The following is a 23,899-nucleotide window of genomic DNA, read 5'->3' on the forward strand; positions in this document are numbered from 1 at the left end:
CTTGCCACAAGTTGTGGATTGTCCACTTGCAATTGCAATTGTTTAAAATATTTTTCTAATGGTTTTTCATCATTTGCAATCATTTTTGAGATTTTTAATGTAAAAAAAAAGGTCACCTTTAAAAACGCATATAAACGCAAACGCGGCTAAACGCGGTTGCCGCGTTCAGCCGCGTTTAGCCGCGTTTAGCCCCGTTTTGCGTCTGAAACGCAGAAATTTTTGTCTCTGAACGCATTTTTTTGCTTCTGGAAAAACGTGATTAAACGCAACTGCATATAAACGCAAAAAAACGAGACTGTGTGCATGGACACATAGGATAACATTGAATGAGTTCAGGTGCAGTTGAAAAAACTGTCCAACTGCATCTGAACGCGCGTTTAACTGCGTCTCGTGTGCATGAGGCCTTAACTGTGGGACCTTCTATAGACAGTTGTGTGCCTTTCCAAATCATGTCCAATCAACTGAATTGACCACAGGTGGATTCCAATCAAGTTGTAGAAACTTCTCGAGGATGATCAGTGGAAACCGGATGAGGAACACCTGAGATCAACTTTGAGTGTCACGGCAAAAGCTGTGAATACTTATGTACATGTGATATTTTTATTTTATTTATTGATTTGCAAAGATTTCAAACAAACTTCTTTCACGTTGTCATTATGGGGAATTGTTTGTAGAATTTTTTGAGGAAAAAAATTAATCCATTTTGGAATAAGGCTGTAACATAACAAAATGTGGAAAAAGTGAGGCACTGAATGCTTTCCAGGTGCTCTGTAACTGTACACCATCAGTAGGGTAGATTGAATCAATCAATGATGTATAAATTATTTATTACTAATACAATAAGTAAAGTGCAATAAAAAGCATTCGTGGTAAAACAATATATACAATACAGAATTGAGGTGAGCATGAGTAATACATGACATAGTAAAAAATCATAGCATAGTAACATTGTTGCACATGATTAGTAATAAACCAGCAGTAAACTCAAATTTGCCTCCAATCATCATTATCATCATGATCTACCTTTATAACCTTCTACCCATAGGTAAGAGTGCTAGGACCATAGTTGTTTGTTCCCTCTCTTCCTGTTCTAATCAATTACCATTGATTATGAATTTATAATTAATTTTAGGTACCCCCAATGTATAGCTGCTCCTGATGAGTGGAAACAATCCACGAAACGCGTCAAGCTTTTATTATTTGATGCTATGCCACAGTAATCATGTGTCTACCATGGGTTGACTTGTTTGAATCATCAATCCAACTTTTTTTTAACCTACTATGTTTTTACACAAATTTGAGTTTACTGCTGGTTTATTACTAATCATGTGCAACAATGTTACTATACTATGAATTTTTACTATGTCATGTATTACTCATGATTACCTCCATTCTGTATCGTATATATTGATTTACCATTAATACATTTATTGCACTTTATTGTGTTTGAATGAATTATTACTATCTACCCTAGTGGTGTGTTTCATACAAAGTCCCATTGCCCTCTTTTTTTCCCCCTTCCCCTCCTTATCAATTAATAGGGATGGAGACCTGTGTACTGTATAGTCATGGCCTCATACAAAGTCCCAACCATTTTTTCTTTATATGTATACCATCAGTGTTTTTATAGATTTTTATTTTTTTATCTCCCTCAGTGCGTCCAGAGGTGAAGGTGTGGGGTCGTGCTCAGCAAGATGGAATAACAAGACTTCAGTGCATGGTGTACGGATTTCACCCCCGACCTGTGGATGTGAAGTGGATGAGGAATGGGAAGGACCATCTTCCTTCAGATGAAATGACTCCAACTCTCCCCCATCCTGATGGCACCTATCAGATCAGAGTCAGTGTGGAAGTGCCAACCCAGGAAGCCGACACTTACTCCTGTCATGTGGACCACAGCAGTCTGGAGGAAGTTCTCACTAAGAAATACGGTGAGTAGAAGAAGAAAGTTTGATAAAATATCTAACCATGACTACACACACATGAGGTCTACTGTCATGAGATATATATATATATATATATATATATATATATATATATATATATATATATATATATATATATACACATACACACACACACACACACACACAGTTGTGCTCATAAGTTTACATACCCTGGCAGAATTTGTGATTTCTTGGCCGTTTTTCAGAGAATATGATGAATAACACAAAAAAAACTTCTTTCACTCACGGTTAGTGTTTGGCTGAAGTCATTTATCATCAATCAACTGTGTTTTACTCTTTTTAAATCATAATGGCAACAGAAACTACCCAGATGACCCTGATCAAAAGTTTACATACCCTGGTGGTGATTTTGACTTGATAACATGCACACAAGTTGACACAAAGGGGTTTGAATGGCTATTAAAGGTAAACATCCTCACCTGTGATCTGTTTGCTTGTAATTGGTGTGTGTGTGTAAAAGGTCAATGACTTTCTAGACTCCTGACAGACCCTTGCATCTTTCATCCAGTGCTGCACTGATGTTTCTGGATTCTGAGTCATGGAGAAAGAAAAAGAATTGTCAAAGGATCTGTGAGAAAAGGTAGTTGAACTGTATAAAACACGAAAGGGATGTAAAAAGATATTCAAGGAATTGAGAATGCCAATCGGCAGTGTTCAAACTCTAATCAAGAAGTGGAAAATGACTCAACTCTAATCAAGAAGTGGAATTGATTATTTTTTCGATTAGTCAATGACTATCCGATTATTTTTATTTTTTAATGAATCTAGTGGGTTTTTTTTTGATTAGCTAATTAATCCTTTGGATAACCTTGAGAGTTTTGTATGGCAGAGTATTGGCTGGCAGAGTATTGGCGGGCAGAGTATTGCATTGGCGGGCAGAGTATTGCATTGGCGGGCAGAGTATTGCATTGGCGGGCAGAGTATTGCATTGGCGGGCAGAGTATTGTATTGCAGAGTATTGCATTGGCTGGTAGAGTATTGCATTGGCTGGTAGAGTATTGTATTGCAGAGTATTGCATTGGCGGGCAGAGTATTGGCGGGCAGAGTATTGCATTGACTGGCAGAGTATTGCATTGCAGAGTATTGCATTGGCTGGCAGAGTATTGTATTGCATTGGCTGGCAGAGTATTGGCAGGGTATGGAGGGATGGCTGCTTCCATCCGACCTCTCCCCTCCACTGCACAGATCAGTACAGAGAGAGGGGAGAGAGCGATCACATTGTAAATGCCTGGGTGTAGAAAGATGGCCGCCGCTTCGGAGCTAGGCCGCAGCCTCTCCTAAGGCCGAGATCGCGGAGCGCTCCGCGGATCTCGGCATGTGCGCACGGATCGGTGACGATCCGTTGCACCCCTAGGGATGGCGGCACGGAGAGGGAGAAGAGAGGGGGGACGGCGGCACGGAGGGGGAGAAGAGAGGGGGACGGCGGCACGGAGGGCAGTGGTAGATACTAAGCACTGCCCCCACTGTGACGCATCGACGCCCTGCACGCACGTCGACGTATTTTCTTATTTTCTTTTTTACGTCAACGCGTCGTGGCAGCTCTAATTTTAGACCAACTAAAATTTCAGCCACAACTGCCAGGAAAGTTGTTTGGGATGCAAAGAAAAACCCACAAATAACTTCAGGTGAAATACAGGACTCTCTGAAAACATGTGGTGTGGCACAATAAGGAAGCACTTGAAGAAAGGTGGACTGCATGGTCCAGTCACCAGAAAAAAAAAACATTACGATGCAAATGCCACAAAGTATCCCACTTACAATACACCAAACAGCACAGAGACAAACCTCAAACCTTCTGGCATAAAGTCATTTGGAGTGATGCTTTTTGGCCACAACCATAAACACTACATTTGGAGAGGAGTCAACAAGGCCTATGATGAAAGGTACACCATTCCTACTGTGAAACATGGAGGTGGATCGCTGATGTTTTCGGGATGTGTGAGCCCTGTCATTGGCTATAGCAGAATAAAGTGAAGGTTCTGGAGTGGTCATCTGTCTCCTGACTTCAATATCATTGAGCCACTCCGGGGAGATCTCAGACGTGCAGTTCATACAAGACAACCCAAGAATTTACAGGAACTGGAGGATTTTTGCCAAGAGGAATGGGCAGCTTTACCATCTGAGAAGATAAAGAGCCTCATCCACAAATACCACAAAAGACTTCAAACTGTCATTGATGTTAAAGGGGGCAATACACAGTTTACATAAGTATTAATGTAAACTTTTGATCAGGGTCATTTGGATTGTTTCTGTTGTTGTTATGATTTAACCACTTGCCAACCAGCGCACGACGATGTACGTCGACAGAATGGCACGGGCAGGCAAATGGGCGTACATGTACGTCCCTTTAAATTTGCTGCCCTGCCATCGGGAGCGCGCCGCCGGCGGTGCACTCCCACGCCGGTCGGGACCCCCGTGAGTCCGGTCGCGGGACCCGCGGACTCTATCGCTGCGGGCATCCTCGCGATCGTCTCACGGAGTGGCCGAATGGAGAAGTGCAGTTGTAAACAACATTTCTCCAATCTGCCTAGCAACTAGTGACGCTGATCTCTGCTCCATGTGATTGGAGCAGAGATCAGTGTTCACTAAATGAAAGCCCAACCCCCCCCCACAGTTAGTAACACACCCCTAGGAACACTTAACCCCTACACTGCCACCCACTGGTTAACCCCTTCACTGCCAGTGTCATTTACACAGGAATCAGTGCATTTATATAGCAGTGATTACTGTATAAATGACAATGGTCCCAAAAATGTGTCAAAAATGTCCAATGGGTCCCCCCACAATGTCGCAGTCACAATAAAAATCGCTGATTGCCGCCATTACTAGTAAAAAAAAAAAAAAAAAAAATTATTAATAAAAATGCTATAAAACTATCCCTATTTTGTAAACGCTATAACTTTTGCGCAAAACAATCAATAATCGCTAATTGCAATTTTTTTTACCAAAAATATGTAGAAGAATACATATCGGCCTAAACTGAGGGAAAAAAATGTTTTTTTTATATATTTTTGGGGGATATTTATTATAACAAAAAGTAAAAAAATAAGAGAGCTCCGCTGAGGCCTACTTGCATCCATCGCAATCCGGACTCCTAACACCGCGGATCGGTCTTTCTTCGGACTGCAGGCCCTGCTGACATTCCCCGCTGTCATCCGGAGGTCGTTTGGCGCTTCCCCGGGTCTTCTGCGAGCTCCGGGCCGTCCCGGGCCTACTGCCCACACGCAAAGCGCTCCGCCGCCATCTTGCGGCCTACCTGGCTCCCGGAGCTACTGGCCGTCCCTCGGCTCCGGAGGGGCTCCAACCCCTAGGCATCCACCTAGCGGTGCATCCCGGCACGGATCCGGTGCCCAACCGAAGCACTTTACAGGCACATAGTGGTCTGAGGCCTAGCGATCCACTACAACTAACGGCGGCCATCTTGGTACACCCGGAGCAGGCCGCAGCCCTCCGCCCGCACTTTGGAGGCTGAAAACCGCTCACAGTGCTACACCCCTTTTGCATTCTGCTCTCCCAGGCTTAGTGGAGCAACCTTGGGGCCAGAAGGGGCCTCCCCAGCCCCCGCAGCAAGTATTAACCCTCGGACGGAGCGGTGTTGGAGCTACCTGGGCCTACTGTGTCTTCCCTGCCACCGCTTTGCTTCACTTCTTCGTCTGCACCGTATGCGGTTCGCAGGGTTCCTTGCTACAAGTATTACACCAGTGACCCCTGGACTAGCGGTGAGTGCTGCACATCCCCCCCCTCCCCCCCTGGATGTAGACTGTTTCCTGGCACCCTATCCCCCCCGTTGGTTGTTCATTCTGGGGGGTGCCCCCGCCTACCGGCCGCTTTGGAGCCGGCTGCTGCCGGGCAGTTTTATCATCCAGGAGCACAGCAGCCCTCAGCTTTCTCAGGGACTACCTAATGACATTGTGCTAATTGCTGCTGCTTCGCTGCACCGCAACCCTACACAGTAGCAGCGCACGCACCTAGTTTTCAAATGCTTTTCTAAGACCCCAGATTAGCTCCGCTCGGGACTTCAGTCTATCTCAGAGGTATTCCTGCACCACGTTTCTCTTCATCCACGATTTTTCCTTTCCTCCTTACCTCATCTTTTAACCCGCTGAGCCTTAGTGTATGCCGTCTAAAAAAAAGAAGGCACGGAGCACCGCCCAAAAGACTCTCACACAATACCTTCTCCGCTCTCAAGAACATTCCAGCATGGAGCGTGAGGGGTCGGTTGATGGGCGCCTCTCTCCGGACCCGGCCTCTCCGCCTCGCATATTGGGCCCTACCTCTCCTGCTCCTCTGTCGGATAAAAGAACTTCCAGTGCCCTCTCAAAAGCTGACCTAGAGGACAGTCTGGACTCCATGTACAATAGATTGGCATCCAAGTTTCAATCAGAACTTCAGAAAACTTCTCATGCACTCTCACAGGAAATCTCGGCCCTTGGAGCAAGGACTGAACGGCTAGAGACTAAACATGACGAGTTGGCAATAGCTCATAATGACCTCAGCCGGGAACACGAAGCCCTTTCCTCCACGGTCCAACTTCTACAGTCTCAAATAGAAGACCTCGACAACAGAAATAGACGCAATAATCTGCGTATCCGTGGCATCCCGGAGTCCGAATCTGAGCTTATTCCAGTAGTTATCAGGTTGTTTAAGTCTTTGCTCCCTGAACATGAAGCCACTATGTTCAAATGTGATCGGATACATAGAGCTCTGCGCCCCAAACCCCCGGAGGACAAACCTCCCAGAGACATCATTCTCTGCATGAAAGACTTTCTGGTCAAGGAGGAGATTTTGAGAGCAGCTCGTAACAAACAGAGGATCACTCTCGATGACAAAGTTATCCAAATTTTCCCTGACATCGCACCTGCGACCTTGGAGCGTAGAAGGAACCTAAAGGAGATAACCACTGTCCTACAGTCGGCCCGCATCAGGTACCGCTGGGGGTTCCCGTTTCGTCTTGTGATTCCACATAATGGCTCGACATACTCTGCTACCTCGGTCCTGGAGGGTCAAGAGATCCTGGTGAAGCTGGGACTTTTGGACGCCTCGGCGGTTCGCAGACTGCCCTCCACCCCCAGAGTTACACCTATTTGGCAAACCCCTCCGACCAGAAGAGACAGACGTAGAATCAGATACAGTGCAGATGATCGGGTGGAAAATAGTCCTCGATGAGGTTGTTTTGCTCTCCTTTATCGGAAGGCTCAGACTGTGGTTTGCTATAAGTTCTCAATGGCTGTTTATATGCTGCTCGTGTTTATATGTTACAGGGTAGTGTATATTTAAGTTTCTGGTTTTATACTGTTTCCCCCCCTTTGCTCCCGCTTGCTCCACGCCTCAGTCCTTTCGGGCGATGGTGGAGCTTGTCGGAGTGAGGGGCCTTATGTGTCCTAGGTTTTTTTCTACCCATTCCTCCAGCCATTTACAAGTCCCTAGGAGCTGTTGTATGGCTCCCCTTTCCAGTGGTCGGTTGCTTCTTTGGTGGGCACCCCCTACCATTGCGCAACCCTACTGGACACGAGACCTTGTGGTCTCGATGTTTGATCGTTATTTTGGTGTGGCTATGTTTCTCCACACGCTATTACACTTAGCTTTAATGTTTTGCCCCTGGCCCTTCTTGGGCTTTGGGCCCCTTCCTTTTGACGCATATTCCCCTCTTTTATGTTTTTTGATTTTCTCCCTTTTAGGTCGATCATATTCCTTGTTCTATGCTCTTATATTTACTCAGATGCCTTTTATACTCAAGATTGGTATTTTCCCTATACACTTGTTTTTATTGCACTGTGTCTTATTTTTCTATTGTCCTGCAGTTGATATGAGGGTCCCCCTGTGTCTCTTGCACCTGTTGGACGAGTATTCCCCGATAGTTTCCCTTTCTCCCCCTGCCACCATTCCTGACCTCTCCACTATAGTTGTCCTTTTTTATGTGCTATAGCAATAACTTGTGTTTCACATAATGTCAAAGGGTTTAATTCACCATCCAAACGGCGTAAAGCCTTCTCCTTTTATAAAAGCCTTGGAGCTAAAATCCTTCTGCTCCAAGAAACGCATTTCTCCCGCTCCTCGCACCCTAAATTTTTCCATAAGGACTTCCCTCAAGCCTTTTACTCGCTCCACTCGTCCAAGACCAGGGGTTCCGCCATTCTCCTTCACTCCTCCCTCCCGATGGAGGTCAAGCATATATTTAAAGACCCTGAGAGCCGCTATGTTATTATTCAGGGTGTGGTCCACAACAGGGAACTTACTATTGCTAGTATTTACGCACCCAATGAGGGATCGGCCACGTACTTTGGGTCACTTTTTGAGAAACTTGCTCAATACCACTCCCCTCACTTAATCGTAGGTGGTGATTTTAATTCAGTTGCCAACGCCACTCTCGACCGTTCATCAACACCAATCGCTTCTAGAGCTTTCCCGAAATCGCTCTCCAGGGGCCTACGTGAACTGCAACTCACTGACACCTGGAGAGCTCACAACACAGGCTGCAGGGAGTACACTTTTTTCTCCCACCCACAACAGTTATGCGAGGTTAGACTACATTTACTCCACTCCAATTATTCTTGCTAACTCGGTGGAGGCCTCCATCCACCCCTGTGTTTGGTCCGATCATCAGGCAGTTTCTTTTACTACAGGGTTCATTAGGCTCGCCCCCACGCCTCACTCCTGGAGATTGAATGAATCCCTTCTCTCGGACTCAGGTGTGGAAGCCCAGGTAGCTCAGTCTCTGGAGGAGTATTTCTCCTTGAATGCTCTCCCGGACATGCAACCCACGACCCTCTGGATGGCGCATAAAGCCGTCATCAGGGGACGACTTATTAGTCTCTCCGCGGCCCGGAATAGAGCTAATAGACTTAGGATAGTGGAACTGACCAGAGAATTAGATCACCTATACAAAGACGCATCCTCGTTGCACTTGGACTCGTCCAGGCGCACCATAGATCAGAAGCGCCTGGAACTCGACTCCTTGTTGTCCTCCAAGGTTGAGAAGACGCTACGCTGGGCCAAGGCTCGCAGTTTGCTATTCAACAACTCTGCCTCGACCTTGTTTGCTAGGAAGTTGTCTAGCACACTTCGACCGCCTCACGTCTACCGTCTTTCTAATAATGCGGGTTTTGTATCGTCACATCCCAAGGAGGTTCTCAAGATCTTTGAGCAATTCTACTCTAAACTCCTAGAGGCCCCCCACACACTTCCTTCTCTTGACGACCTGTCCTGGTTGCAAGACATCCCTCTCCCAACGCTCTCCTCCTCACAAGCGGAGGCGTTGAATGCCCCTTTTACTGTTCCGGAAATCTTGGGGGTACTCAAGTCACTGAAGTTGGGTTCGGCCCCGGGTCCGGACGGCTTTTCAGCCCTCTATTACAAGAAATTCTCCATGATTTTAGCCCCCCGAATGATGCAACTTTTCAACTTGATTCTACTAGGTGGTAGCTTCCCAGAGGAAATGCTGTTAGCTAACATGTCACTGATCCCTAAACCCAATAAGAATCATAATTTACCTCAAAACTTTAGGCCAATTTCCGTAATAAATAATGATATCAAAGTATTTAGCAGAATCTTAGCTGACAGACTAGCAAAATTTATCCCTTCTCTAATTTCCCCCTTCCAGTCTGGGTTTATTCCACATCGTTTTATCACTGACAATATACGCCTTGCCTCCAATGTTATCCAAGATGCCAACTTGTTCTCCCGTAAGCTCCTCCTGTTGAGTTTAGACATACAGAAGGCATTTGACAGTGTTACATGGAACTATTTAGACACACTTTTGCCTCTCATGGGCTTTCAGGGCAGCTTTTTAGCAGGATTCCATGCCCTTTATAATAATCCTATGACTCGCATTAAGTTGCCCGGCTGTAACTCAGAATTTTTCCCCATAGGTAAAGGCACTAGACAGGGGTGTCCCCTTTCCCTTTTAATCTTTGCCCTAGCACTGGAGCCCCTCGCAATTGCTCTCCTTAGACATCCTGATATTACTGGTTATACTAAGGGGTCTGAAACGTATAAATTTTGCATGTATGCAGATGATGTTTTGATGTTTATTACTAACCCTCATGTCTCTCTCCCTAATCTTTTCTTGACTCTGTCTCATTTTGAGAAAATCTCCGGCCTGTCCATTAATGTGTCTAAATCTGTAGCCCTCCCTATAGGCTTTACACCCAATGATTTGGCCCTTATTAAACAAAACTACTCATTTACTTGGGCCTCCACCCACATTTCTTATCTGGGGGTTGGTCTTCCCGGGAATTTCAGGGACCTCTTTGGGGTCAATTATCCCCCACTGATTAGCAAACTTAAAAACACCCTAAGAAGTTGGCTTTCTTTACGTATCCCCTTTATAGGTCGTATCACTGCCCTCAAAATGGTCATCCTACCCAGGTTGCTATATCTATTTCGTTCTTTACCGGTTAAGCTCCCCAAGAGCTTTCTCCTTGACCTTCAGTCTCATTTCAATAGGTTTATTTGGAACAGTAGACCTCCCAGGTTTGCGAGAGGGGTACTCTATAGATCTACGAAAAATGGTGGTCTGGGGGTGCCTCAGATTTGGTTGTACTACCTTGCCTGTAGATTTACTCAGCAGGCACAGTGGTCGATCCCTAATTCTAAAGTCCCCTGGGTGCGGTTTGAGGGTGACTCGATCACTCCATTCTATCTCCCCGGCCTTATGTGGTCTACTAATCATCCCCTCCTGACTCTAACCACGCGCAATACTATAGTGGCGGATTGCCTCCAATTGTGGCACCGCTTCCAGCAGAAATACGACATCACACTGGGGCGCTCTTTAGGGGCCTCCTTCCTGGGCGACCCTAGGTTCCCCCCGGCTTATCTCCATCCTGAATCTTTTGATATTTGGGTCCGTTGTGGACTTACCCAGCTGAAAGACTTTGTGACGGGCTCCGACTTTGTTCAATTTTCGACTCTGCAGGCCCAGCACCAACTCCCGGACTCTGAATGCTATAGATACTTGCAGATCCGTCACTTCTTCCTCTCCCGGTACGGACTCCGTCCTCGGGCACAGCTCACTGTCTTTGAGGACGTGTGTTTCAATTTCCCACGCCAGAGTGGTTTGATCTCTCTGATGTATAGGGCCCTTGAGGGACAGTCGGAGTGCCAGTCCCTTCGATATAGAGCTCGCTGGGAGGAGGAATTGGCTTTGGAGACGGGGGTGGTGGATTGGGAGGAAGGTTGGAACAACATGCGTAAATGCACTAGATCCCTGACTGTTAGGGAGACGGCCATCAAGGTTCTCACTAGGTGGTACTACACCCCGGTACGTTTGCACCAGATTTACCCCCTTACATCCCCTAACTGTTTTAGAGGGTGCAATCAACCCGGCACCTTTGTTCACATTTTTTGGGAATGTGACTTAATTCGCCCTGTCTGGCAGGAGGTCTTAAGGCTGATGGATGGGTTCGTGGGCCGAACACTGTCCCTCTCCTTTCACCACTGCCTTCTATTCCAGACCCCCCCTGACACCCCTAAACATTTTATAAGACTAGTGCACTCTATCTGTGTTGCTGTGCTGTGGACTATCGCTCTCCACTGGAAATCCCCGTCTATACCTTTTAGCACAGGTTCTCACTCGAATTGATCAGGTAATGCTGTCTGAAAAGATCTTTCACACTCTACATGACACTGAACACATCTATGACCTTAAATGGAACCCATGGTTCCTGTTCCGTTTACAGAGATGATCGCACCTTAGGTTTTTCCTTTTTGCTTCTCTTTTCTTTTTGCTTTTTCTCCTCTTTTCCTTTGTTTCCCTCTGCTCTCCCTCCCCCTTCTCCCTGTCATGATCTTTCTTTTATAATTGGGTTATGATGGTCAGCTCGTTTAACCTGTCATTCTCGTTACTATTATGATTGATGGTTGGAATTCAAGACCTATACAGTGTATCATTTATCTATGTTTGGCCCTGCAGGGTTCTGTTATGTGTTTATTACCTTTGATCACCTGGTCTTCCAACATTTTATGCCAATGTTGAAATATGATGCTTTTTGCTGACTTTGTATTTCTGTTAATAACTTTAATAAAACCTCTTTTGAAAACAAAAAAAAAAAGTAAAAAATAATGCGTTTTTTTCAAAAATGTCGCTCTATTTTTGTTTATAGTGCAAAAAATAAAAACCGCAGAGGTGATAAAATACCACCAAAAGAAAGCTCTATTTGTGGGAAAAAAAGGACGTCAATTTTGTTTGGGAGCCACATCGCACGACCGTGCAATTGTCAGTTAAAGCGACGCAGTGCCGAATCGCAAAAAGTGGTCTGGTCTTTGACCAGCAAAATGGTCTGGTCTGAAAGTGGTTAGAAAGAGTAAACACATTTGATTGATAATAAATAGCTTCAGTCGAACACTAACCATGAAAGAAATTTTTTTGTGTGTTGTCATTCATATTCTCTTAAAAATGACCAAGAAATCATGACTTCTGCCAGGGTATGTAAACTTATGAGTGTGTGTGTGTGTGTGTGTGTGTGTGTGTGTGTGTGTGTGTGTATATATATGTATACAGTGGAACCTCAGATTATGAGCATAATCCGTTCCAGGAGTATGCTCATAATCCAAAGTACTCGCATATCAAAGCAAGTTTTCACATTGAAGTCAATGGAAATAAAAATAATTTGTTCAACGTTGACTTCAATGAGATGCAATACCACATGTGTGAGTAGGAGCAGTTGGAGGGGCAATAAAAACGCTGCTCAACCGCACCCCGGACTGCATGTAAACAAGATCTTAGGGCCGGTTCACACTATTGTGATGTAAATTGCATGTAATTCGCAGCACACTGCTGTTCACATTACATGTGATGTCTGTGTGGTGCGATGGCAGTCATACAGATAGTATGGCTGATATTGCACCGCATTCGGTCCAAACACGCACGGGACCCTTTTTTCTGTTCGGATCAGAATCAGACACACATATGCGATCCAATTCATGTCCGAACTGTCAGTTCGCAGTGCAATATGCGAGCTCAAATTGGGGTGACATTAACATATAATGACACTCCCCAGAAGTTTGCATATGACAGTGTGAACTGGCGTGCGTGTCGGGTGCGATGCGGGAAACCGCAGTTGATTCGCAGGGTTCTCACAGCGCAATAGTGTGAACCGGCCCTTCCTGTCAGATGATGTACAGTATCTGCACTCAAACAGAACAGACTTTACAAAGAATTTGTCAGCTGATTTCAATTGTCTTGGTAAAGACAAGCCTAGCATAAAATTCCAGGAGTTTTCCCGCACCTTGGAAGACACAGGCGTTGTGTACAGCCTGCTATTCTAGAGGTTGGCTGTATGCAGCTTTATGCTTGTCAACACGGATGCTTCTGTGCAGGGCTTGACAAATTTGCTTGGAATCTAGGAGCCAGCTAAAAAAGTTAGGAGCCAGGTCGGTAACGGCGATCCAGACCTGTCCCTGGCCTGACATGGAGACGAATGAGGGGAAGATGGTGCAGCCCCTCCACCTGTCTCCAAGTCATTGCCCTTAGCTCTTAGCCCTTGTACACACGGTTGGAGATTCCGACGGAATGTGTCCGATTGGACCGTTTTGTCGGATATTCCGACTGTGTGTTGTCTGCATCGGACTGTTTCCGTCTGAGTATCCAACGGACCAACTTTTCCAACTTCCCGGTAAAATTTTCCGACAAAATGCTCCGATCTGACATACTCCGATCGTGTGTAGAGAATTCCAATCGGACAAAGTGCCACGCATGCTCAGATCAAATTCCTACACCAAAGCTATTGGCTACTAGCCTGAACGTAGTCCCGTCGTAACGAAATAATATAATCACGTCGGATTTTCCAACAACTTTGTCCGACCGTGTGTATGCAACAGTTTCGGACAAAATCCGATGGATTTGGTTGTCAGAATCTCCGACCGTGTGTACAAGGGCTTAGAGGGACATTTTATTTTATTTATTTATTTTTTCAAATGCCAAATTTTTTTTAAATTGCATTTTAGTGTAAATATGAGATCTGAGGTCTCTCTGACCCCAGATCTCATATTTAAGAGGACCTGTCATGCTTTTTTCTATTACAAGGGATTTTTACATTCCTTATAATAGGAATAAAAGTGACACAAATTTTTTTTTTTTTTTTTAAAAGAACAGTGAAAAAAATAAAAATAAAAGTTAAAGTAAGAAAATAAAAATAATTTTAAATGCGCCCTGTCCCGCCCGCATATTAAAGCGGTGTTCAAACCACACATGTGAGGTATTGCTGCGATCGGTAGAGTAAGAGCAATAATTCTAGCCCTAGACCTCCTCTGTAACTCAAAACGTGCAACCTGTAGAATTTATTTTTAAACGTCGCCTATGGAGATTTTAAAGGGTAAAAGTTTGTCGCCATTCCATGAGCGGGCGCAATTTTGAAGCATGACATGTTGGGTATCAATTTACTCAGCTTACATTATCTTTCACAGTATAAAAAAAATTGGGCTAACTTTACTGTTGTCTTATTTTTTTATTAAATAAAAATGTTTTCCCCGAAAAAGTGCGCTTGTAAGTCCGCTGCGCAAATACGGTGTGACAGACAGTATTGCAACAATCACCATTTTATTCTCTAGGGTGTTAGAATAAAAAATATATATAATGTTTAGGGGTTCTAAATAAAGGGAAGGCGATAGGCAGGCAAAAAAAACAGGCAGGGGAAGCTCCATTAGCATTGCTGGTTGTCATACCAACGGCCACCACAAGAGGGCGTCAGATTCCAGAAGGAATCATAGGACTGCAGAAGGCCTCAAAGCCGTGGCCTCAATTACCGGCTGCCGGCAAAACGGCCCGACGAGATCACGCTGGGGGGGTCCATGGAGACAGGATACCCCCAGCTGTGCTGCCCCAGGCGCCAGGTTGCTAATTCTAGTCGCAAATGCGACCTGGCGCCTGGGTTTTGTTGAGCCCTGCTTCTGTGCATCAGCATTTACCCACAGATGTGTGTACAATGCATACAGGTACACAGAGGTTCAGCGTACGGTAATTATGTCATACGGGCCTGAAGGGTACAACGTGATGCACAGAAACCTCAAAATTTATAAGAATATGATGTGGGAAAACACCCAGAATTTTACACTGGGCATATCTACGGTTTCTTCCCATCTGTGTACATGAGGTCTGATTATTACATGTCTTCTATTATAAAGTATCTTCACCTGAACTTCTCACTCACTATTCCCACCATCTCATGAATCTCTTTCAGAACCTGATAATGGCCTCCCACTTCCTATGATTATTGGCATTGCCTGTGCTGTTGTCATCATTGCAGTCGCTCTTGGTGTTGGAATCTTTTTCTACAAGAGTAAGTGATAGATTTAATTTTTTTTATCATATGTTACTTTCTTTCACAGTATAAATGGATGAAGCTCAAAAGAATTTGATTGCTTAAAGTGACAATTATGGAAGCCGCCATTGCTATCCCCCTGAGCTTAAAGTCTGGGTCCAGTACTCGCCCCCTCCACTCCACTGTCTCTCACAGTACCTCTTCTCTGCCACAAGATGTCCTCAGTGTGACGGACCAAACTGGGACAGAGGCTTTTGAGAGGACTAGGGGCAAGCCTCCTATCTACTGACTATGGGCCTGGGCTTTTAAAGCAACACCACTCCTTAGGAGCTGTGTACATTTGGGACACATGGAGTGGTCTTGCTTCGGATTCAAATCCATGTCTCCCCAAAACAGACTGGGAATGGGAGGACCCACAGACATATTTTTTGCATCTCTATGTCCAAACCAGGACTGACTGCTTCAGACTGAGACTCGGAGCAGATAGTAATCTAATCAGCTCAAGCAATCTGATACCAGAGGCTCTAGTTTGTTTATTAAGGTTTTGTGTGTTTATTAGGCGTGTCTCTCTCATTGTGCGCCTCCTAGGTGTGCATTCCCATTGTTAATTGAGTCTCCTATTGTTCCTATCTGTTGGCTAATTTGGCTGACTTTTGGAGGTTCCTATGTGATGGGATTAGCTTTGTGTCAGCTCTGCCTTGTTATCTAAACCATTGTGTGATGTTTTGGGTAAATATTTGGTTTTATTGTTCATGTGGTGACTGACCATAAAAACCTGTATGTCTATTCAATAAACAGTCATTCCTTTGGTTTTATCCCCATATCTTGTCTGTGTCTGGTGATTGGGGTAAAGGGCTGGTATTATTTCTCGGTCTGCTGGAATAGTTTGGAGGGCAGGAAGCATTGTTTGGCAGAAGCACCAAAGCGATGGGCCAAGCGGTTCCGTCCCACTCAGTATTCCAGGTGAAATCACATTTATTCAACCTGGGAGACTGAGGACATACTGTGAATGCAGAGGGTCATGGGACGGCTTTTGAGGGGCATCATTATGACACCCTGTACTCGGTACATTGGGGCAGGGAGAGGCACTGATGTCTTAATAGCAGCGCTGCTATCTGTATCATCAAGAGCCACCGACTAGCAGGGGGGGGGGGGGTCACAGACCTGGAACGAGCATGCTGTAAATGAATGCCAGAAAAGTGTCCAATTCCATAACTAACTGTATCTGTTCTGTGTCTCCAACTCAGACAGCACTGAAGCCAAACATGAGCAAGACAGCCAGGGAATGAGCATTCTCAAAGGAAGATTGCAGCAATGGCGGCCTCCAGTATTCTCTAATGATATTGTCTCTTTATTATTTTATCAGCATCCATAGTGTCATTTATAGAAAGTAGGGATCCGTTCTTCAGATTTTTTTTTTTTTCTATTGCCATTTATAATTATATTAGTCTGTTTTGGGTCTTTTCTGATGGTTTATACCCCATCAGTGGATGTTTCTAGCCTAAAATTTCTGAGTTTGGATATTGGCTGACAGATTGTGATTAACTTTTATTTACTACTTTCCTGTTTCTAACACAATAATTTATATATTTCAGAGAGGGGAAAAGGCTACAAGACCACCAGTAGTAAGTATCCCATCATGTCCTGTTCTCTGTGTTGTAGTGTACAGTGTGTAGAATATGTGGGGAGGTGAGACGTCTTGCAGATCATCTTATTCTATGATACAAGTAACTTTATTATCATTACCTTCATTATATGATGCAAATGGGAATAACTGAGGAGATCCCCAATAGTGTCTCTCTGTACAGACTTTTCTCTGTAATATAAAGTGTCAGAAGGATGTTCTCTCTCTGTACTTTATATAGTATTATATCAATTAATATAAATGGTGCAGCACAAAATACAAGAGTCCACACGTATTGGTCATATATGACAACAGAAGAGCATGTAGAGCGGGGACACCACGTGGAAAGACCGCTAATTGCTTGTATGTGACACTCCTTCCACCAGTAGGAATAAACTCTTACCAGCTCTGATGGACCTTTGAATTCTCAGATGGTCAAATGCGCGTGTTCATACTCTCGGTGTGCAGGAGTCTTTATTTCCACATGCGAATGGAGCAGTTGTCCGAATCGTTTGCTCACATGCAGCCGACTCCAGAAAAAGCCCCAATGGATTCACTCCAGATGTAAGTAGGTAGGTATATATGAACAGAAAAGTCCAGGAACAACTCCAATGAAAGAAAAAAAAAATATAGAAAAAAAAATGATCTAAGTGTAGCAATAAACAGATCGCTTTATTAAAATATTCATTTAAAAAATAAAGAGAATTAAGAAGGTTTTTATATAACACAAAAAAAATTTCAAAAAATCTTTCAGTTTCAAAGTCCACAGTTCTGTGAATGAATTGCTGTCAATACTGCTTTACACCACAAGATGCCAGTAGAGGGCAAAAAGCATATCGAGACAAAAGCTGAGCCATTTACAGCACAAGATACACTTAGAATGAAATCAATGTGTAAAGCAAAAACAAACAGCACAGGGTGGATGGCGGGTGACGAGCAATAAGCTCCTCCCCCGACATCACCCGCCGTCCACCCTGTGCTGTTTGTTTTTGCTTTACACATTGATTTCATTCTAAGTGTATCTTGTGCTGTAAATGGCTCAGCTTTTGTCTCCATATGCTTATTGCCCTCTACTGGCATCTTGTGGTGTAAAGCAGTATTGACAGCAATTCATTCACAGAACTGTGGACTTTGAAAGATTTTTTTTGTGTTATATAAAAACTTCTTAATTCTCTTTATTTTTTAAATGAATATTTTAATAAAGCGATCTGTTTATTGCTACACTTAGATCGTTTTTTTTCTATACTTTTTTTTTTTCTTTCGTTGGAGTTGTTCCTGGACTTTTCTGTTCATATATACCTACCTACTTACATCTGGAGTGAGTCCATTGGGGTTTTTTCTGGAGTCGGCTGCATGTGAGCAAACGATTCGGACAACTGCTCTATTCGCATGTGGAAATAAAGACTCCTGCACACCGAGAGTGTGAACACGTGCATTTGACCATCTGAGAATTCAGAGGTCCATCAGAGCTGGTAAGAGTTTATTCCTACTGGTGGAAGGAGTGTCACATACAAGCAATTAGCAGTCTTTCCACGTGGTGTCCCCGCTCTACATGCTCTTCTGTTGTCATATATGACCAATACGTGTGGACTGTATTTTGCGCTGCACCATTTATATTAATTGATGTGTTATTAAGGTGTTTTTTGTATTGCTCCTTTAGGTGTTCAGCTTGCAATTAGTTTGTTTTGGATTATACATGTGAGCGCTGATTGTTTTTTCTTGATTTAAATATAGTATTATATGATAATAATCATTTACCATGATCTCCATCCAGACTAAACTGCTCCACTTTCTTTTACAGCTTCAGATGCCAATTCTGACAGCCTGAATGTACAGGATGGAGGACATCACCCGACAGCCTGAATGTACAGGATGGAGGACATCACAGGAAGAGGAGGGGAGACTTTTCTTTCCATTCAGATTCAGCCTATTGCACTTGCTTCTGTCTACATTCATTAATATATCTAATGCCATGTAATTTAAAGAGACCCTGTCATGTATTGTGCTTGTGTCAGGTCAGGGAAGTGTGTGTGGGTGTGGGTGTGGTGGATTCAAGGATCAGGATGACAGCCCCAGAACTTGCACTCCGAAAAAAAAAAAAATCCAATCTGGCATCTCTCATATCTCCATCGTCACAGGTTCTGTTTTATTGCCAGCCATGTATAGTGAGCCGCCTTTTCCTTTATTATTGGGGGAAATTTTCTCTGTACATTTGTCAGAAGACCATTGATATCCTGATACACGGCTAATGAGACCATAAGCACAATGTACCATATTCCATGACAGGTTTTCTGTAGGAATAGGATTTATACAGCAATTATATTATACAACATAATTCTGCTTTTTTTTAGCTTTGTTTTTATTTAACCACTTGGGTACCGCGCTATTGCCAAATGACGGCAACAGCGCGGACCCACATTTCCGGGACTACGTCTATTGACGTCATCCCGGATACGAGCGGCCTGCGCGCCCCCTGAGGGGTGCGCGCGGCGCGCTCTGTGATCGGCGAGTCCGTGAGACTCGCCTGATCACCGATCCGTGCAAGGGGTCGATCCCGACCCCTTATCACGTGATCAGCTGTCAGCCAATGACAGCTGATCATGTGATAGAACGGAGCCGGTAATCGGCTATTATTCCTCCTCGCGCTGACAGCGCGAGGAGAGAAAAAAAAAGCCGATCACCGGCGGCCGTGATCGGGACATCAGTCCCGATCACGGCCAGCAATACAGCTGACCACCTGCCCCCTGCCAGTGCCCACCTGCCCACCGCCGTGCCATCCTGAATAAAAGTAAGTGCCCCCCATCAGTGCCCACAGTGCCACCTACAGTGCCACCCACAATGCCATCCAGCAGTGCCACCAACAGTGCCACCCACAGTGCCCACAATCTGCCTCAAAGGTGCTGCGACCCAGTGCCGCCCATCAGTGCCCAGCAGTGCCGCCCATCAGTGCCCAGCAGTGCCACCTATCAGAGCCACCTATCAGTGCCACCTATCAGTGCCCATCAGTCCCATCTATCAGTGGTACCTATCAGTGCCCATCCGTGCCACCCATCCATGCCACTTATCCGTGCCACCCATCCATGCCATCTTATCTGTGCCCATCTTTGCCCATCAGTGCCGCCTTATCTGTGCCGCCTTATCTGTGCCTATTAGTGCCGCCTTAACTATGCCTATCAGTGCCCACCAGTGCAGCCTATCAGTGCCCACCAATGCAGCCCATCAGTGCCCACCAATGCAGCCCATCAGTGCCGCCTAATCAGCGCACTTCAATGAAGGAGAAAAATGACCCTTTTGCAAAATTTTATAACAAACTATTAAAACATGATTTTTTTTTTTTTTGCATCTTTTTTTGTTTGTTTAGCAAAAAATAAAACTCCGAGCTGTAACTAAATACCACCAAAAGAAAGCTCTATTTGTGGGAAAAAAATGATAAAAATTTCATTTGGGTACAGTGTTGTATGCCCGCGCAATTGTCATTCAAAGTGCATCAGCGCTGAAAGCTGAAAATTGGTCTGGGACTGAGGGGGGTTTAAGTGCCCAGTAAGCAAGTGGTTAAATAACTTTTACATCTTTACATATTTGCAATAAGGTGAAGGTTTTTAATTTTGTTGGTTTTATTTTATTTGTAATTGATAATTTGATTTATAAAAAAAAAGACATTATACCTACATTTAACATCTCATATCTTCATGGACACCACCATCATATTCTGGAAATAACTGCTGGGCTTCTTCAGATGGATGATGTCCCCATTGTGCCAGATAGACACGTCTCTCCCGCTGCCCTTTCCATGTATGTCAGAATATTTCCAACAGGCTTCCCTTATCTTTACTATGAATGGTGTTGTCATCTGCAATCCGCTAAGGTCAGACCAACATTGGCATTTCCTTTCCATTCATTCAGAGGAGTTCTTTGCTATACAGACCAATATCCATAATGGACTGAACTCCTCAGTGTATATAGAAGTGCTCCAGCCATCATAGAGCTGAAGAAGCTTGTCAAAAAATACTGAGCACTGAGCTGTGTTTGCCTTAGGGCCTGTGTCATTTGGGCTTTGGACTTGTGTCGATTGCATTAGTGTGAGACAGGTATGAGATCATTCAGAATTTACTGACAGGTACATTGGATCTGCAATTGACCTCCTCCTGATCTGCTTCAAGCAGGTTTTGCAGACCCATAGACTTTGTATGCTGAATAGAACAAAAGCAATCTATAGAACCCCGAACGCTGTTTATCACCCGTCTGAAAATGCCTATACAGTAGACATGTGCACTGCTGAAAATGTTTGTTTTCGTTTCATTCTTTTTGTTTTTTCTGGGTCATTTGTTAAGATCGAAAATCGTTATTTTGAAAAAAAACGGAATTGCGAAAATTCGAAAATAGGAACGAAAATTCAAAATTTCTGCAGTAATAACTATTAAATAATAGGTATTGGAATTTCCTATCAAATTTGGCTGTTAGTGAAAGTAATGAATATGAATTTATCTGAAGTTACGAATCATCTGAAATAACGAATGCCGTATCTAAACAAATGGAACGTAGCAAATTAATAATAGTAATTCATAACTTTGGATAAATTAGTGTTTGTTACATTCACTAACAGACAATTTGTAAGTAAATTCCAATACCTATAATTTAGTAGTTAGTATTAGTTATTTCAGATTTTCAAATTTATGTTTTTGGATTTTCGTTCTTATTTTAGAATTTAATGGGTTTTCGTTAATTTGAATATTTCTGAATTAACAAATGTGTCAAATTTCGCCAAAAAACACATTCGGAATGAAACGAATTGCACATTCTACTTTACAGTCCACAACCCACATTATGGACCCGCTGATGTTACAATATCAAAGCAGGTATATTATAAATGAGTGACCTCAGACTATTCTAGAGGAATATAAGAGACCATTGATGACTGGATTCTGGATGGAAACTGTCAGTATGTTTTTTATTTTAATAGAATGGATATAAGTGAAGTAGAGTTTGAGATTATGATGGTGCCCAAATACACTTAGAATACAATTTTACTTAAAAAAAAAAAAAAAATACAAAAATGTGACAAAACGATCATAGGTGCATGCAAAGAAACAGAGTAGATCATTTATTTTAATGTTGCTAAGAAAAGGTATTGATAAGTACATATATTCCACATACAAGCCATAAATACAAACAGATTGTTTAGTGCAACGCATGCACTGCAGTGTTTTGTGGTGACATTTGTTTTGAACGCTCTGCACAGTAGAGGACAAAGCACTGCAGCACATTACAATGGACATGGGGTGTGTTGCAAATTTTTTCTTAAAAAAAAAAAAACTGAATGTCCAACTTTTGAGTCAAACTGCACTACCAGTACTTTCAAAATAAATGGGCTGTCTTAAGGCAGTGGACTGTAATGCACTGTAATATGTTGTGTGAACATAATCTGTAATGTGAATAGTCCCTAAATGTTTTTTCTCAGAAATTCCATTGGCTCTGTCTGGCTTCCCAGCTGCAGGAGGTTTATTAGCATTATCTCCATGTTCCTGATATTATAAAATAAAAACAAAGAATGATATCCCTATAAACTTCACATCAGTTGGGGGTGCAGAAAAATTGATCCCAAACCTCCTGAAACACATCTGAGGTTGTTGGGTGATTTCAGTGGACTGGAATGGTGATGTATCAGATTATGGGGGTCTAATTCCCCAGTTATATATTGAATAAATGATCTAGCACTTAAAAGAAACATCATTGTCCCAATCACCAGACAGAGACCTGAAATGATCAGATACACATATGAGGCAGGTGAGAGAATGAATGGCATGTTGGTAATAAGACTGTACTTACTCTATGGACATTAAGTCAATAAATAATAGAATTTTTGGTATTTAACTAAGATTTAAATTATCAATAAAATTGGCTTGCCCCTCTGAGGTGACTCTCTTTACTTTTTTCAATTTGTCTTGAGTTCTAAAATAGTTAAAATATCTCTAATGCCGCGTACACACGAGCGGACCTTTCAACATCCAAAGTCCAACGGACTGAGTCCGTCAGACTACTCGATCGTGTGTGGGCTGCAACGGACTTTTGATTCGCCAAAGTCTGACGGACTTTAGAATATGGAACATGCTTCAAATTTTTCCGACGGAACTCCGCCGGACCCGGTCCCTTCGAAAAATTCGCTCGTGTGTATGCTATTCCGACGGACTAAAACCGACGCTAGGGCAGCTATTGGCTACTGGCTATGAACTTCCTTATTCGAGTCCAGTCGTAAGTCATCACGTTCGAATCCGTCGGAGTTTAGTGTGATTGTGTGTGGCCAAGTCTGCTCAGTCGAAAAGTCCGTCAGAACTCTGTCGGAACTCCGGCAGAACTCCTTCGGAAGTCTGTCGGACATAAGTCCTCTCGTTTGTACGGGGCTTAACTATTTTTTTAAATCTGAGTCTATGTTGCTTGTGTATATAAACCCTAACAATGAAATTTATTTTTTTCCCTTTTCGTTATTGAAAGTGTTTTGTAACATCTGTTGTATAATAGTTGGGAGCAACATTGTTGGGTGATGTGAAGGGACAGTGCTGTGAGGGCGTGTTTTATGGACGATAGGGACGGGACTGTGAAGGGTGGGTTATGGCAGATGTGGGGCAGTAAAGTAGTAGGAGGGGCAGGGGAGAAGCGGAGCACAGTCCCTGGCAGGTAGTATCCCCTGTGTATCTCTCTCCTGGGTGGGGGTCTAGATCGGGCTCTCCAGGAAGACTCCCTGCCCATCTCCCGATTCCCCCCTGGACAGGCTCCGAGTTGGGTTTGGGCAGCCCGAATGCCCGCTACCCCCTGGACAGCCATGTAGTCACCTATCAGGGGCCACCAATGCTGCCTTATCACTGCACATTAAAAAAAAAAAATACTTATTTGCAAAATTTTAAATCAAATTAAAGGGGTTGTAAATCTTCTGTTTTTTTTTCACCGTAATGCATCCTATGCATTCAGGTGAAAACACATTTGATCGTTACAGGCCCCCAGCCCCCTGATTTACTTACCTGAGCCCTCGAAAGACCCGCGGTGAGAACGTGCTAGCT

General features: G+C 43.8%; 3 protein-coding genes across 5 annotated transcripts in view; all 3 read left to right on the forward strand.

Moving 5' to 3' along the window:
* LOC143984050 (class I histocompatibility antigen, F10 alpha chain-like) overlaps positions 1 to 19,205 on the forward strand; it is a 692,198-nt gene extending 672,993 nt beyond the window's left edge. Inside the window, exons 4-7 of one of the 2 annotated variants that reach the window (XM_077484346.1) lie at positions 1,656 to 1,931; positions 15,143 to 15,241; positions 16,819 to 16,848; positions 18,649 to 19,205. In XM_077484346.1, the coding sequence (XP_077340472.1) occupies positions 1,656 to 1,931; positions 15,143 to 15,241; positions 16,819 to 16,848; positions 18,649 to 18,710 (467 nt within the window). In that variant the 3' untranslated portion in view covers positions 18,711 to 19,205. The remainder of the gene's footprint in view (positions 1 to 1,655; positions 1,932 to 15,142; positions 15,242 to 16,818; positions 16,849 to 18,648) is intronic. The other variant, XM_077484337.1, reaches the window with a different exon arrangement.
* The window catches only part of LOC143984059 (class I histocompatibility antigen, F10 alpha chain-like), a 682,453-nt gene extending 659,696 nt beyond the window's left edge, over positions 1 to 22,757 (forward strand). For both annotated transcript variants that reach the window (XR_013274710.1, XR_013274708.1), the window contains one exon: positions 20,936 to 22,757. The gene's annotated coding sequence lies outside the window, so the exon portion shown is untranslated. The remainder of the gene's footprint in view (positions 1 to 20,935) is intronic.
* The window catches only part of LOC143984105 (class I histocompatibility antigen, F10 alpha chain-like), a 907,941-nt gene that overhangs the window by 256,434 nt on the left and 627,608 nt on the right, over positions 1 to 23,899 (forward strand). The window lies entirely within an intron of this gene.

Source organism: Lithobates pipiens, unplaced genomic scaffold, assembly GCF_037356315.1.
Source record: "Lithobates pipiens isolate NorthernLeopardFrog02 unplaced genomic scaffold, aLitPip1_a1.2 Scaffold_1, whole genome shotgun sequence".
Taxonomy (NCBI): domain Eukaryota; kingdom Metazoa; phylum Chordata; class Amphibia; order Anura; family Ranidae; genus Lithobates; species Lithobates pipiens.